Source organism: Polypterus senegalus, chromosome 12 (genome assembly GCF_016835505.1).
Source record: "Polypterus senegalus isolate Bchr_013 chromosome 12, ASM1683550v1, whole genome shotgun sequence".
NCBI lineage: Eukaryota > Metazoa > Chordata > Cladistia > Polypteriformes > Polypteridae > Polypterus > Polypterus senegalus.
This window is the reverse complement of record NC_053165.1, coordinates 8,460,260-8,478,120: the sequence shown is the minus strand read 5'-3', so window position 1 is coordinate 8,478,120 and position 17,861 is coordinate 8,460,260. Positions and strand designations below refer to the sequence as shown.

At 43.6% G+C, this 17,861-nt stretch overlaps 1 protein-coding gene across 2 annotated transcripts in view; it reads left to right on the top strand.

Annotated features, from left to right (window-relative positions):
- camk1b (calcium/calmodulin-dependent protein kinase Ib) overlaps positions 1-17,861 on the top strand; it is a 176,877-nt gene that overhangs the window by 107,639 nt on the left and 51,377 nt on the right. For both annotated transcript variants that reach the window (XM_039771995.1, XM_039771996.1), the window contains exon 3: positions 13,373-13,504. In XM_039771995.1, coding sequence (XP_039627929.1) covers positions 13,373-13,504 — 132 coding nt within the window. The remainder of the gene's footprint in view (positions 1-13,372; positions 13,505-17,861) is intronic.

The following is a 17,861-nucleotide window of genomic DNA, read 5'->3' as shown; positions in this document are numbered from 1 at the left end:
GCCACCGTGCTTGCAGCGATGGTTGCCCTTCTGGAAGTTTCTCCCATCTCTACAAAGGTTATCTGGAGCTCACCCACTGGGTTCTTGTTCACCTCTTTTACCCATGATTGCTCAGTTTGGCCGTATGGGCAGTACTAGGAAGAGCCCCGCTTTGTCCAAACATCTTCAATTAAATAATTAAGGAGACCTCTGTGCTCCTTGGAAACCTGCAGTGCTGCAGGCCTCACCCAATCCTGTCTCTGACCTCAAGAGACGATTCCTTTGACCTCTTGGCTTGGTTTTCTGCCCACCTGGTGAGCTTCCTATAGACAGCTGTGTGCCTTCACTAATTGCGGTGGACTCCAAAGATGGTGTAGAAACATCTCAATGGTTATCAGTAGAACGGTTGACACCTGAGGACAAGCAAAGGGTCTGAATACTCGCGTCAGTTTTTTATTTTTGATAAATTCGCCAAAAATTCCAAAATCCTGCTTTCTCTTTATAATTCAGAGATGTCAAGTGATGACGGAAGAAAATGAATTTAAGTGATTTTAGCACAAGGCTGACAGATGAACAAAATGCGACCCTCACGTCCCGTGTTCAGTGGAGACTGTGGGTCACTCTGGGGGGTCTGCAGTTTGACTCCGTTGAGCCCACTGCTAAACATTGGCGCCGCTGTTGAGACCCCTATAGCAGATGCTGTTTTAACTGAGGCAACAGGCTAATTAAAACAGTAACTTAATGAAGGACAATGTAAATTAAAAAGAATAATAGAGGGAGTGCTAATATCATTTGAGTCTATTAAACATTCTGGTGGTCTTGCTAATGTAGCAAGATGAGAGCAGCAATAAATCATGTAAGTCAATAACAAATTCCATTAACAGAGGGCATGCTGGCTTCCCAGGACCCGACTTTGAGACCCCTGTGGTCAGAAGATCACCAACTGTGCTCTGTGTGACAGTCAATGGGCTCCCATGAGATTAGTTTTTTTTTTTTTTTTTAATTTCTTATCATTTTTTCAACTTAAAATTTCCTCTATTAGGTTTACTTGTGGTATGCGTCATCTGTTGGAATGAAAAATTGCATTGCATTTGATTAGTGCATGTGACAAACCCCTTGAATTGGCCGTGTCGAGAGTGACCAATTATCAATTGGTTACAATTTATATTTTCTTGGCTTTTCTTTCTGTTGTACTTTCTTGTACCTTTTAATGACTGTTTTTATGATTTGGAACACGTACATTTGGATTGTCTTAACATTTTTATATTTAAAATCTATTTGATAGAGTTGAATTATTTTTGTACCTTTTTCACCGCCATTTTATGGAGCAGTTGCTACCACATTGCTGAGGAAATGGACCGGAAGTGAAATAAAACGTGATCTGAATCATTACCTGAGAATAAGCCGCATGATTCTTGTTCATTTCATTTGTGAGCGACTCACACGATTCTCACTCATTTGATTTGTGATCTGAATCATTACCTGAGAAAGAGTCACACGTTTCTCGTTTACCTGAGAATGAGTCGCACAATTCTTTTTCATTTAATTTGTGATCGACTCACACAATTCTTGTTCATTTGATTTGTGATCTGAATGGTTACCTGTGAATAAGTCACATGATTGTTGTTCATTTCATTTGTGAGCGACTCACACAATTCTTGTTCATTTGATTTGTGATCTGAGTCATTACCTTAGAAAGAGTCACTTGATTCTCGTTTACCTGAGAACGAGTCACACGATTATTGTCCATTTAATTTGTGAGCGACTCACATGATTCTCATTCATTTGATTCGTGATCTTATTCGTTACCTGAGAAAGAGTCACTTGATTCTCGTTTACCTGAGAACGAGTCACACGATTCTCATTCATTTGATTCACAATTCTTGTCCATTTTAATTTGTGAGCGACTCACACGATTCTCTTTCATTTAACTTGTGATCTGAATCATTACACGCGAATGAGTCACATGATTCTTGTCCATTTAGATTGTGAGCGACTCATAAATTCTCATTCGTTTGATTTGTGATCTGAGTCATAACCTGAGAAAGTCACACGATTCTTGTTCATTTGACTCGTGATCTGAATCGTTACCTGAGATTAAGTCATGTGATTCTTGTTCATTTCATTTGCGAAGGAGTCGCACGATTCTTGTCCATTTCATTTGTGATCTAAATCATTACCTGAGAATAAGTCACATGATTCTTGTCCATTTAATTTGTGAGCGACTGACATGATTCTCGCTCATTTGATTTGTGATCTGAGTTATTACCTCAGGAAGAGTCAGGCGATTCTCATTCGTTTGATTCACGATTCTTGTCCATTGAATTTGTGAGCAACTCGCATGATTCTCGTTCATTTGACTCGTGATCTGAATCGTTAACTGAAAATAAGTCGCATGATTCTTGTTCATTTAGGTTGTGAGCGACTCATAAATTCTCATTCATTTGATTTGTGATCAGAGTCATAACCTGAGAAAGTCACACGATTCTTGTTCATTTGACTCGTGATCTGAATCATTACCTGAGATTAAGTCATGTGATTCTTGTTCAGTTCATTTGCGAAGGAGTCGCACGATTCTTGTCCATTTCATTTGTGATCTAAATCATTACCTGAGAATAAGTCACATGATTCTTGTCCATTTAATTTGTGAGTGACTGACATGATTCTCGCTCATTTGATTTGTGATGAGTCATTACCTGAGAAAGAGTCAGGCGATTCTCATTCGTTTGATTCACGATTCTTGTCCATTGAATTTGTGAGCAACTCGCATGATTCTTGTTCATTTGACGCGTGATCTGAATCGTTAACTGAAAATAAGTCGCATGATTCTTGTTCATTTCATTTGTGAAGGAGTCACATGATTCTTGTTCATCTGATTCATGAATGAAGTCATTTCCTCAGAAAGAGTCGCACGTTAATTTGATTCGCTAGCACAATCATTACCTGAGAATGAGTCACACGATTGTCATTCTGTTGGCAAAGTGAATCATTTCCTGAAAATGAGTCGCACATTTTTCCTTCTGTTATGATTCTTGAACTTAGTGTGTTATCTCAATTATGCATTTTCACTATATGTTCATGCTTCATTCTTTTAAAGAGGTTAATATTATATGTTATGCATTTTCAGCATATTTTTTATGTCGAATTTAAGAAATATTACTAATATATATTACTTATATTATATTAATATTACTAATATATTGTAATTAAAAAAGTAATTTGCTACTCATTTGAGGGGAATAAGGAAAGGTTTTTCTATAATGGATGAATCAAATTAGTGGAATGAACCGATTCATGTATTTGGGTAGTTTGAGGGAATCGAATTGGAAAAGTGAAATGAAATGCCATCACCAGTCCAGGATGGGGACAGCAGGATATGCCTGGTCACTTCAAGATGGGAAATGGACTGTAGAGCGAGAGAAAGGGACACAAAGAGAATTCCCAAAGAGGATTATGAACGGAGCAGGCATTCCCAGTGTATTCGTGAAAGGCAGGAGTAACCCAGCCTGCCGCTCATTAGACATGTGAACTGCGACGGGAAAGGTCAGGGTGAAGCAATAAAATCGCACCTGAGCACGTGTGCGTGCGCACGTAGATCTCGTTTCATGTCCTTACCTGCATTTGCATGTCAGGCTTTTAATCCTTTTGGCAGCATTTCCTGTATGGAATTACAATAAATTCCCCCCAACGAGGCGGTCCACCATGTCCACCGGTTCAACAGCTGTAATCAGCAGCCCATCAGACCCATACAAATGGGCCCTTGTGGCCTCCTGCCCTTTATGCCGTATATGTCTGATCCTGATATCACTTGAGAACAAATTCCTGTCAGCCGAGGTAGCCGTTTCATCTCTGAGCCGCGGAGGTTACGGGCAAGCACATGCAAATCTACCCTGGGGCGGCGGCGCCGGCGTGGCCTGCGGCAGTCGAGCTCTTTAACATTCTTGTGAAGAGCCGGCTCTGGAATTCAGTCCTCTGGTTGGGTCGCACGCTGCTACTTGCCGTCTTCCTTCCTTCATTGTACGATACAAATGGAGCCGAAAACCACAGGGTCTGTGAAAAAGTATTCCCCCCCCGCCTTAGAAGTTTTCACATTTTGATACTACACAACAATTTTATCTTTTTAGACGCTGATCAAAAGAACCGTCGAAGTGAAAACAGATCCCTGCAAAGTGGGCCACGTTAATTACAGACAGAAAGTACAAAATAAGTATACACCCCCCTTAGTATGTGAACCCCGCTCCCCCTCATCACTGGTGCAGGCTGTTGGGTTTCTAAAAGTCCCAACATTAGTTCAGTAGTGGTAACCTGTCTGGGGATTTCAGTTGGTTCTTCCCTAAATGCACCTGAATGTGGAAGGACCAACTTGTGGAGAGTCAGCATGGTGGGCTACACCATGAAGACTAAAGAACACAGCGAGGAACTTCATTTAAAGCACAAGCTAGATGGTGGGGACTAGAAAATATCCAAGTATTCGTCCACTTCAAGTCAGTGTTTAGCAGAGGGCAGCCATTTTATTATTGTTATTATTATTATTTATAATTATTATATAATTAGTATATACTCTAGTATATAAAATCCTAAGGGCGGCACGGTGGTGCAGTGGGTAGCGCTGCTGCCTCGCAGTTAGGAGACCTGGGTTTGCTTCCCGGGTCCTCACTGTATGGAGTTTGCATATTCACCCCGTGTCTGCGTGGGTTTCCTCCCACAGTCCAAAGACATGCAGGTTAGGTGGCTTGGTGATTCTAAATTGTCCTGTGTGTATGTGTGCCCTGCGGTGGGCTGGCACCCCGCCCGGGGTTTGTTTTCTGCCTTGCGCCCTGTGTTGGCAGGGATTGGATCCAGCAGACCCCCATGACCATGTGTTAGGATATAGCAGGTTGGATAATGGATGGTTGGATAAAATCCTAAGCCTAAAAGTGCAACGATTTCATGTTACGCTTTAAGTCGAGCTTATTTTAAAACCTACATGTATATTTTTGGTATCATTCTTTTCAGAATTAATCGAACTTTAATGTGATGTTGTTCGATTTTCAGATTCTTATTCCGTTTTTAAATTAAAAACTAAAAAATATCAAGAACTCGCGTCCTACGAGACAAGACTTTGTGCCAAGAGATTTACCCATGCCCAGGGCCAGAAATAAAAGACAAAGAGTAGATGACAAAGACAGCTGCTGTTCAGGCTTTTAAATGTTTGAAGCACCGCGAGAGATGCAGGTCGCACGGCATGGCACGACACGGCAGCAGCTGATTGAGCAAAGAGCAGGTAAAAAAAACAACTCTATTTGTTTCCCATTGTCTCACCGTTTAAGAGGGGGTTTCGGAGGAGCGACCGCATCTACTTGTTCAGCCCCCCTCTTCATAACGCGAGCGGCAGAGACACAAAGTGGTTGGCACATAGTGCAGGCCAGGGGGGGTTGGCGAGTGAAGCGAGCAGGGGGTAAGCCACTTAGTCTTATATATAAACGTCTACGCGTGCAAATGTGTGTGTCTGTCCGTCCGGCCCGGACGTGCGAGGCGACAGCATGAAGCTGAAAGAAGGCGACTCCATCGGGAAAACGAAACCTCCGAGGGGAGAGAAATTCGTTTAACCACTGATAGACAAGGGGAGTGAACACATCAGCAAAACAAAACCGCCGACTCTGCATTTCAATTTTTTTTCTTTCAATACTTTAGTAAGCACGGGCTTACACAGCTAGTATAATTATAATTATTTTCCTTATTATTTCTTAAGGTGATTTACAACAAAACAGGTTCCATCTGTTTTGTTTTTTCCATTCGGAGTGCAGGCAGGTGAAGTGGCTTGCTCGTTTTCAGTTGGTGTCAGTAGTGGGATTTAATCCCAAAACTTCTGCCATAGCCTTCATTTACAGTACATAACCTTAGCGAGTCGGAGGCGGGTGCCGCGCGTTCTCGTGAAGCTGGTCGCCTAGTGTGACGTTCCCAATTACCGAGAAGCGACTAGGTTTTTAGTCATTAGGGGTGGTCTCTGTTGGGCATGAGAGCCGACAACCAGTGACTGCTCACCCAGAAAGGAAGTGCAATGCATAGAACAGCACGACGGGGAGTAAGAAGCCTGCAGGGGATTTTTGGACCTCACAAACAGAAGGGAGGCTCGTCTGTCGGATGTCTCGTGTTTGACGACGGATGGGAGGAAGAGAAAAAGAGGGTGAATCTGAGAGGGTGTGATACCTGTAAACCCTTTGTACAGCACAGGGTAAGCCAGGCAGCACGCTATTGGCTGTCAGGAAAAGGAGGCGGGCACAACTGTTCTGGAAAGCCAAAGGTAAACGAGAGTTGCCCTGTGGTTATCGTTGCGTAGATTAACAAAATGGCGGCAACTCATACCCAGGGGCTAAAAGTCACGTAACATGATCTTGGCTTTAGGGGGGCTGTTCACGATAGAAAGGTGCCATATAAAATAAAGACCACGTGTCCAGACAAAGAGGAGGTTTATGGCTGTGGTGAGAGAAGACATGCAGGTGGTGGGTGTGACAGAGCAAGATGACGAGGACAGGAAGATATGGAAGAAGGTGATCCACTGTGGTGACTCCTAACGGGGGCAGCCGAAAAAAGAAGAAGAAGAAGTGTCCAGATGAAGACTGTGAGTTAGTCCACAGAATCCTGGTCCAGGTTAATAGTCCTTAGTCCAGAGTTGGTCAGAACAAGCAGAGTTAATCTAACATGAAAAATGAGGTGCCTGGTGAAAAAAAGCACTGGAGGACAAGGAATCCATTAGGCAGCAGCGCCAATGCCTGTGCCACTGTGCCACCTGATATGTGATGTGCTTGAGCGCTAATGACCGTCACCTGCGTCCTTACCTGATATTCACAGAGTATAGTGAAGTTTGTGTGGAAGAACAAAGCAGACTGAAGCGTAAGAGGAGGTGCTGCAGGGAGACCCGTTTAGCTTTTCGGTTCTCAAATGAGGGTCTGTGTGGGGCAGCAGGCCTTACACAGTTTCATGACTCCTCCGTTTGGCATGGCCAGGCTTTCCTTGTTCCCAGATCCCTTTTGGGTCCAGCAGGTCACCTCCCTTCGTTACTGATTGTGATCACCCTGTTTCAGAGCTTCGGGTGGGCTCTCTTTGCTCTTCAAGGAAAGAGCAGTCAAGGGTGGGTGGTGGAGACAGAGAGAGAGAGTGTGGCCATGATGGGGGCACTGCTGTCTACTTCACTTAATGTCTTTTAGAAGACAAGTTCTTGGAAGCCCCCAAAGCCACCCCCTCCTCTTATTTCTATAGTTTAATTAGCACCTCTCACAATACGCTGCTTGCCCCGGGTGAAGAGACAGCAGCAGACATCTGGCAGAGCCGCTTCATCTTCCAGTTCAGAGCACCAGGATGGCAGGAAATGAAAAACTGCAGAGGTGCCGGGTGGCGGGGAGCAGTGATGATGGCAGACGCTCAGATGCTGTCTGCAAGGACCCTCGATGGCTTCCATTTGCCCTTATGGTCTTGGTATTTAGTGAGCCTGCGTTGGCAAGGTCCAGCTGTCTATACAGGGGTGGGCAAAAGTAGGCTTACAGTTGTTCATATGGAAAAAGACATGAGGGTTATGATAATTACAGTAGCTTTATTAACTCAGTAGCTTTAAGAAGAAGACAAATAATTCTCATAATGCAATAATTTATAAATAAACAAATAAAACTCTGTGTTTTGCATACTCACAACTGTAAACCTGCTTTTGCTCAACCCTGTATATTATATAGTAAGTAAAAATAAAGCACAGTGGAATGAGGGTTGGTGTCCCACAGGATGGTATTGTCCAAAGGATGAAGTTGGGACACAATTGTGCCAAAAAACAAAACAATCGGTCATTGCTATTTTTTAAGTAAAGATTGCTGAGAGTTGCGCAGCTACGATCTCCTTTGAAGACGGTCTGTACGTGAACGCTGACTTGTGGTGGACCTTTGGGTTAATACGTTTCGGAAAGTGGCGGGACTTTGTGGGTGACAGATGTGACCCCAGTGGTCCTCTAGGAGTTTCTCTTCTTCCATTCAAAGGAAACGGACAGAAAGTAAAATTCTTGATGCCCACGCATCTGCCTCTATCTATCTATCTATCTATCTATCTATCTATCTATCTATCTATCTATCTATCTATCTATCTATCTATCTATCTATCTATCTATCTATCTATCTATCTATCTATCTATTGTGATAAAGGTGCTATATAGCACCCGACCTGGCACAGACTGACGCAGAGACATGTGTAAAAATCACACTGGCTTTTATTTTCTCTTCAGCCATGGGGCACGTCTACCCAGTATCTTACAGGTCCAACACAGTCCCAAAAGCACTTTAAACAGAAACAAACAACTCTCCACCTTGCAACACCACTCCTTCCAGGCAACCTCATCCTCTTTCTCTAGATTCTGGCCCTTTAGTGGTGGAGACTGGCCCGTTTTATAGCCCACACGGAAGTGTGCCAGGTGCTTGACCACCTGGCCCCAATTGCACTCGTCCAGCCGGGCTCTTGAGTCTTGGCAGCACCCCCTAGCGGCCACCCCAGCTCCCAACCAGGCTGTAGAGGACTCCATGTCCCATGGAGGCACGCGGGAGACTGGGAAATCAACATCGGCCAGGGAGGCTGCCACCAAGCGTCCCAGGGGAGGTATTGAGCTGTCCATGATGGCACCCTCGGAACATATGCAGCAGGGGCGTCCCAGCCGGGCATGTGACCTGGCTATCTATCTATCTATCTATCTATCTATCTATCTATCTATCTATCTATCTATCTATCTATCTATCTATCATATGTGTGGTGCCTTTCAATTTTCTAGCTATCTGTTGTATTTATCGTATTGTGCATTCCTTCCCTCATTTCCAAAAAGACCCCCCCAGGATGTTGCCTCGTCCCGTCTCTTCCTTCCAAGATACAATGAAAGCATTCACCGGAAAGAGACGTTCATTTTGGAGCTGGACCTCAGTGGTGGCAGAGATCTCGCTGAAGTGCCCCAACCACCCGTGGGCCACTTTAACCTGAGTGCTGAGATCACCAATCCCTTTTATTTTTCTGTCCTAGTTTTGTCTGATTAAAGGAGGTTTTCCGGTTGGCTTCCTTGCTGTGTGTCCGCCTGGTCACAGTTGACTGGCACTAAAGTTCAGTTCACCCTCCACTGTTCATATTGGGGTCGTGGAGTTGGGTTATGAGGAGAAACAGTCAAAGTCCACATAAAAGTGAGCAGGCCAGGCTTTGAACCCCGGACCCTTGAGGTGTGAGGTGGCCACGTTTCACAAATGTCTTAAAGAGAGAGCCCACCAGGCCCATCCAGCTATGAGATTGTCATTCTAGTCACTTCGTCCTTTCATCAGAGAGAGTGTCAGAACTGGCTTTGTGCTCACCAGCATACACCACAAGAATGTGTTAAAAGTTTGAACGCCAGTTTATCATCTCAGCAAAAATGCACGTTTTATCTTTTTATCTTTTATTTGCTTGTAATTTTCATAACTAGATATAGGCATTGATATTCTTCATTTAGAAATTCAAGACTTGCTGATAAACTGTTGCTGACAGAAGTGATGGTTAAAAGCGTAGATTAGAGTAATAATGAAACTGCTGATCTACATGCAAATCTTTACAGACAAGAGGAGGCACTGGGAGGAGATAACCATTAGGAGAAGTTCAGATAGCAACCAGGGCAAAATTATCAGAGGGCTGCAAAGGGGCCAATCACAGTGCTTAATACAAACACGGGGCCTGTATGGGCTTCATGGAGGCGGAGCCAATCCTCACTTCACTCCCATTAATATTCGGCCAATCAGGAGGCAGTAAGATGGCTTGAGGCATGTTGTACATTTAGGTGGGGTGGGGGTGGGGGGGGGGGTACAGGGCATATCAGTTAACATAGGAGCTACACCATGAGGCCAAAGGTATGTGGACCCCAGAACATCAAAACACCATACAGTGCCTTCTGAAAGGATTCAGACCCCTCAATGCCTTTTTTTTTCCTTACATTTATTTTATGTTGCAGCCTTGAGCTCAGACGATTTAAACTCATTTTGTTTCCCTCGACAAGCAACACTCAACACCCCAGAATGACAAAGTGGGCAAAAAATAAAATAATAAAATACCCCCATGACGTGAGTATTCAGACCCTTAGCCTTCCATACAGTGGATCATCGTTGAGGTGTTTCTACACCCTGTTTGGAGTCCACTCGGTGGATTGGATTGACTGGGAGAGGCACCACAGCTGTCTATGGAGGGTCCCGCAGCTGAGCACAACCCAAGTCACGAGGTCAAAGGGATTGTCCTCTGAGCTCAGAGACGGCCGACCAAAACATTCTGCAGTGTTGAAAGGTTTCCAGTAGCCCTCATAATTCTGAAATGGAAGACATTTTTGTTTTTTTCTTTATTTCGCCTCATACAATTTCTTGTTAGTTTTCACATACCCCTTGGGGGTCCGAGTGCAGGGTCAGCCATTGTACGGCACCCCTGGACCAATTGCAGGTTAAGGGCCTTGCTGAATGGCCAAATAGAGTAGGATCCCCTTTGGCCGTAACGGGGATTTGAACTGGCAACCTTCTGGATCCTCGGCCTCAGAACCAGCACTCCGGGACTCTTCCCAGAGCTGCCTGCCAAGCCAGACTTAGTAATTGTGTTTTAAAGGGCCACAGTAAGAGAGGTGACTAGGAACCTGATGGCCACTTCTGCTTAGCAGCAGAGAACTTGTGCAGAGATGGTGAGAAACCTCCAGAAGGACAACCCACCATTGCAGCACTCCTCAGATCTGGGTGACCAGCTTTTTACACATTTTTTTTTTAATGTTGCAGCCTTGAGCTCAAACGATTAAGACTCATTTTGTTTCCCTCAGCAAGCAACACTCAACACCCCAGAATGGAAAAGTGGGGAAAAAAATTAAATATCCCACTAAAATGAGTATTCAGACCCTTAGCCTCCCATACAATGGATCATCGTTGAGATGTTTCTACACCTCTTTTTGCTTTGTTGGTCTGAGGTTTGGAGGGCTGCTCGTTGAGGGAAAAATGAATGGAAGGCTGTGATGTAACAAAATGGGAATACGGTGGAAGGGGTCTGAATACTTTCTCATCATCTGTGTACTTGCATCTCGTCGAGCTCTCGCAGTCGGAGGACCACTCTAGGGGTCCCATCTTGTGACAGGCCCTTCCCTGATGTCAAGCTGACCTCGGTGCAATTCTGAATTTTCCGAGCTCTGGCTACTTGCATGTCTAGGAAGTCTGCCTTCCTGGAAAGCTGGCCGCCATCTGTAGCAGTGATAGCGGGTCCCATCTGTTCAGTCTCGCCAACTCCTGCCAGAATATCGCAGTTATTCCAATTCTCAGCTCTCCCTTCCTGCGTTTTTCTTTGAAAGATCCATAGATGGCCTCTGCTCCCTAAGGGACTACCTGACACACTTTAATAAACCCCATTTTGCCAGGACGTGCTGCAGTGTCCTGTCTATCTGTTCTCTAAGCCGCTTAACCCACTTGAGGCTGGTGAGGGCTGGGGACACCTGGCAGCCTCCTGCCACCCTGGACGGGCTATTAGTCCTTGACCGTCCTATGCAGCCACCATCGCTCATGCAGTCATCAGATAAAATGTGGGGTGAGGTAGGAAAAGACAAATACCTGGAGGCAAACGTGTGGGAAAGCGGAGAGAAATCACAAAATCCACAGAGATGGAGACTGGACGTGCAGTTTGAATCTGGGACTTTGGAGCTGTGAGACAGTGGCGTTAACCAGTGCCCTTGTGTTACACCCTGCAAATAGGGGGCTGCACTTATACATTCACCCACACCAGTCAACCTAAATTTCATACAAACATGGGGAGGACATGTAAAATTAAATACATTGATAGATAGGAAAGGCACTATGTAAAAGAGATTATCCACCCAACCATCCATTATCCAACCCACTATATCCTAACTACAGGGTCATGGGGGTCTGCTGGAGCCAATCCCAGCCAATACAGGGCGCATGGCAGGAAACAAACCCCGGGCAGGGCGCCAGTCCACCGCAGTAAAAGAGATTAACAGATGTTAATTTTAGTGTAGTCAGCAGGATAAAATAGATAGTGTGGCCACCAGAGGGTGCTCCTGCCACCCAAACCTGAAGTTCAACAGACACATTTTTATTTTTCCTTTGTGGGAAATGCTTTCCCTCGTTTCCCACCTTCACAGCACAATTCCAAAGCACAGTACACTGCACAAAATACATTTCTCTTCTTTTCTCTGTTTCTTTTTTTCCTTCTCCATCCACCTCCACTGCCGCCCAGGACTACCCTCGACTGTCCCGGGGCAGGTGGAACGTCACAATAGTTAGATAGATATAAAAGACACTATATAAAATAGATAGCTATCAAAGGCACTATATAGAGTAGATAGGAAAGGTGCTATATACAATACATAGATGTAGAAGACACAATGTAAAATAGATACTGTTGCTATAAAAGGCTCTATATACAGTAGATAGATAGGAAAGGCACTATATACAGTACGTAGATGGATATAAAAGATGCTATATACAGTAGATAGCTATAAAAGGCTCTATATATAGTAGATACTGTAGCTATAAAAGGCTCTATATACAGTAGATAGATGGATATAAAAGATGCTATATACAGTAGATAACTATAAAAGGCTCTATATACAGTAGGTAGATAAGAAAGGCACTATATATAGCACATAGATGGATATAAAAGATGCTATATACAGTAGATAGATAAATAGGAAAGGTGCAATATACAATACATAGATAGGAAGGGCGCTATATACAGTACATAGATATAAAAGACACTATATAAAATTGATACTATTGCTATAAATGGCCCTGTATATAGTAGATAGATAGATAGGATCAATTCAGAATAGCTGAAAATGAATAGAACAAGTTTCAGGATATACGAGCCTGGCCAATTGGAGTTATAGGGGTCTGTGTGGGGTCCACGTTGATGCAACATGCAGTCACATATTTGCGAAGACTTTGCTGCAGCTACGCCATCGGCTACGTGGGCTACAGCATAGTTTCGACACAGAAGTATAAGTCAGCCTTCAGAGTTAAATGTATAAACCCTAAACTTGGAGGAAATTCATCACTCCATGCCGGTGACCTCCTCTCAGTTATTTCTGTGACTTCTACAGAAAATCTTTGGGCATCTGTCATTGAATGAAATGCAGTTGGTGGGGTCAGAGAGTGTCGACATCGTCCATGTTTGTCAGACACACCATTAAGAATCTGACTGGACTCTGTACAGATGATGACACTATGAATACTATTAACATCAGGCAGTGGACAGGAACCTGCGTTCTGGTCAGGGTGCATGGAGAAACCTCAGCGGAGAGTGGGACATGTCGGCAGGCGCCAGCCGGCTTTGAGCACCATACACATCCCCAGCCCTGTTGTGTTGCTCAATTGCTTTCAATGTCTTTCCTTTGCAGTGGTGCCTTCTCTGAGGTGGTGCTGGCGGAGGAGAAGCGGACGCACAGACTTGTCGCCATCAAGTGCATCCCGAAGAAAGCCCTGGAGGGCAAAGAGAACAGCATTGAGAATGAAATCGCAGTCCTGCACAAGTGAGTGGCAACTTTACTTTTCCTTCTGTTTTCTAATAAGTAGCAGTGGTAGGCGAGTGCTGGTCAGATCTGATGGAAGGCTGGCATCACACGTCCACTTACTGGCCACTTCATCACTGAAGCTCATATGATTTCTGGTTTGTCTGCTTAAGTCTTCTATTGAAGCTAATAGGGGGTAGTAGGTGCCAAATTTGAGAAAGCAAAATATTAGCAAATTAACTTCAGAAAGTGTGTGTGCATGTACACTAAAATATTCATACATTCTGCACTATATATATATACCTACATTTTTATATACAGTATATATACTGTATATCCACCATAATAAAAATATAAGTTACTCTGTACCAGTGTGTCTATCTTGTTGTGGTGTCCCTGTAATTCCAACAGATGGCACGTCACAAACATTTGCAGTAACTAAATGCATTGCATTTATCATTCCAACAGATGACGCATCACAAACATGAACACTGCTTTTATGAATTCCATACCAAATGGGGCATAACAGAGACATATGCATTGCATTTGTCATTCCAACAGGTGGCACATCACTAACATTTATGAATCCTATACCAAATGGCAAAAAACAGAGACATATACATTACACTTATCATTCCAACAGATGACGCATCACAAACATGGACACTGCTTTTATGAATTCCATACCAAATGGGACATAACAGAGACATATGCATTGCATTTGTCATTCCAACACGTGGCACATCACAATCATTTATGAATCCTATACCAAATGGCATAAAACAGAGACAGATGCATTACATTTGTCATTCCAACAGGTAGTACACCACAGACATTTGTAGTAATGCATTCTGTTACTGTGTATATTATACATCTGGCTTCAGCTAGACTAGTGGTGTTAAGACTGTCAGAAATGGCAAAGGTATCTGGCCACTAAATTGGAGCTGAAAACACAGGTCAGAAACAGAACTGGCCTGCTCAAACATAAGTGTCCCTCCAAGGAAACCTGACCCAGGGAAACTGTGGGGCTTCGGCCTACTAGGCCCCAGATAATGAGAGTTTACAAAGTGCTTAGAAAAGACTCAAAATGTAGAAGTATTGTGTGGAGAGAGAAACATGAAAAAAACTGTGGCTGGAAGTCAGACTGATGACAGGGGTCGATATAAAAGAAGGTTTCTTTAACAAAACATAGCAAGAAAGTTCAGAAGAGAAATCAAAAAGGCAAAAAAAGGCAACCTAACAAAACAAAGTCCTAATTCAAAATCCTTAAACAGGCAAAAAGTCGACACTTTCGGAAAATCCAAAGAAACAAAACGATAGTCGCAGAGGAGATCAAACACTCCACCAAAGCACAATTAATGAACTGCAAGGGACTCGCTCTGCCAGCTCAGTTTTATAGGCTGGGGGTGATTCTAGACAGTGAGGTATTGGTGGTCTCTGACTTTTGGGTGGTCTGCCCATAAAATACAAGGAACACAGGAGAACAAAAGAATGCACATAGAAACAAAATTATTGCATTTGAGCTAGGGTCAAGCCCCCCCCCCATTCCCCAGACCTCCCAAGGCTGGGATTCAAAAGAAATATTCCCTTTATGTCTTTCTTGCTTATTTGTGATTCCTTTATTTAAGTTATATATTATTCTTTGCTTTTTATGTATCCACATTTATTAGATTAGATTAGATAAACTTTATTAATCCCATGGGGAAATACAAAGGGTTGTGCCTTTGTTTCGTTCCTTGTGGTTTGTGGGTGGTTCCCCAAGAGGGGGGGCCACCTGTCCATCACTGCACGGGACTGCCCTCAACCCTATAAAGGTGGAGGGTATCCCGGAGTACCTTGTGGTTCATTTTGAAATCGTGTGGCAATGGTGAGTTCTTGTAGAGTTTTGACCTCTGTGCTTTATATTTTGATTTTTCTTTGGATTTTGTGCTTTGCTCTCGATTGCCTTGTTGGCAAGTCCTATTTCCATTTTTGTTCTCTGCTGAGCTCCACTGTTTAACAGAGCCTAGCTGAAAATAAATGCATTTATTTATTTATTTTTTTTTAAGATTCCACATAACTCTTTATATTACTAGCCAGGGTTTTTTGATGGGATTTCCCCCTCTAGTGGGCATTTTTGGAACTGTTTGAGCTTTACATGCTTGAGATACTCAAGCACGTAAAATAAATAATCCAGAATTAAAAATTAAAAATAGAATACATTAGAATTAGACAGAAAATTAATAACAGTATTAACATAAATGATAGCAAACAGAGAATCAGAAATGAACATAGAAGAAATTAATGAGAGATTTAAATATAAGCCATGGGAGGAACCCTGGCTTGAACATGACAGGGGTTGTGCAGGATGTCCTGTCATTGTGTATACGGTGAGGGCACCAGAGTGAGGGTTCGTGGGCAGGATAGCCCAACTCCTCTGGGCAGTAAAGATATGGCGCTTGGGACATCTAGAAAGCGAGGTGCCTAAGAAATGGAGGGAGGGGGGACAGAGAGAAGGCCAAACTGTTTGTCCATATCTTTCCTGTTTGTCACTTGTGATGACAACTTTAGGCCAAAAGGGAAGTGACACCTGCTGCTGGCATAACTAAGCCCATTGCCCCTTTCGGTCACCGTGATCACACGGCGCCTTTGGTGCTTAGGAATGAGCCTAATGGAGGGGACAGCAAGCACATCTGGGCATCTTGAAAGAGAGAAAGAGCACTGCCTTTAGATGATAAGGATGCCCGCTCACCGCTTTCACATTCTTTTCTTTAACAGTCATTAAATATCAGGTATTAAAATCTGTCCCAGAAATGTCAGATCCAAGGAGCACGTTCTATTTTTAGGTGTTTGCCCGGTTGTCATGGTTATGGTAAATTGTCTTGCTTGGTAAGCCGACTTCTTCCCTACAGCTGCATTGAGTGTGAATGAAGAGCGACATCTTCACGCGGCAAGCCTCTGCTTGGCTTTACTCCTGCCCAAGCAGAAGGGCATGGGATGAGCCCACCCTGCCACTCCACACCTGACCCAACTTTAGCAGAAGAGGAGGCTTGTCCAACTTTTCCTGGCATTGTCTTCCTGGTATGACTTTATAGAGTGCTGGAGCCTAGCCCTATGAACAATGGACACAATATAAGGATGCCAGTCTGTCACCGGGCACTCGATCAGCTTGACAGTATGTGTTTTGGGTGGCAGAAGAAGTCAGACTTTGTGAAATATGGGAGAGCATACAAACCCTACATAGGTGGAAAGTGAACTGGGGTCCGGGCACTGGGAGCTGGCACTACTGATGTATCGAGTGGGTAAGCCACAGATATCTGGGCAAGCTCATGACAAGTCCCCTCAGACTGCACTTCTGCTTTCTTATTTCTGCTTCTATTACCTGTTATGATATGGAGCTTCTTCCCATGCAAAATGGGAGAGGCTTCCAAAAACAAACTAGGGAGCAGGCCAGAGGCTCACCTGCCAGGCCCTTAAGGAGACCTGCTGACTTCAGCTGGAGCCCACCCGAAACTGGGAAGCTATCAAAACAATTCCAGAAGTCTCAAAATAAAGCCAAAGCCCCACAAGGAGGAGGATAACTGTCAACCCCTGGCTTGTGCACAAAAAGGGCAACACAGTTAACCGTACAAATTAGACTCAAAAGAGCAAAAAGAAGCACAAGGAGTTGTCCAAAAAAGTCATCCGCATCAAACAAATTCAGAATCACAGTGCAGAAATCAGAATCCTCAAGACAAAATGAAAATAATACCAAAAAACGATAAGGTCAACACCAAAAACTCACTGAAACTCGAAGAGATGAATGATTCCAACTCCTGAGCCTTCTCAGCCCCTCTTAAATCGCCTGAGGGAGGGCTGTGGTAATTGGTAATGTCAGGGTGGCCCCGCCTCCTGGGGCTCCACCCGCAAAGAACACGACTTGATTTAGAGTGGCAGTACCCAATTACAACATCACTTATGAAGCTAACAGGAGAAAAAACATAAAGACGTGAAAAAGAATAACTCGGAATGAACAAAAACAAGAATAAAACATAAAATACGCACAAAGCGAAGAGCAGTGAAGAGCAAAGCGTTTTGGGTGAATCTGATTTTGTGGAAAAACTCGGTGTCTGCTCATGATATATAATCGTTATCACTTCCTGCAAAATTTATGGCATTGACGCATGAAGGAAGGCGTTTGTTTTCTGTCTAGGAGTGTTTTCACGCATTAATTATTTATTAATTAATCATAATCAATATTAATGAATAAATCATTAAGCATTTAAATAAAGGTTTCTGGTGTGAAAAAAAAGCACCACCAGATTTCCTGCGCCGTCAGACATGTTCTGTGGTTGTTCTGGTATTACGACACCCACTTTTCTCATTATGATGACAGTTTTGGTGATGGAAATCCTAAAGA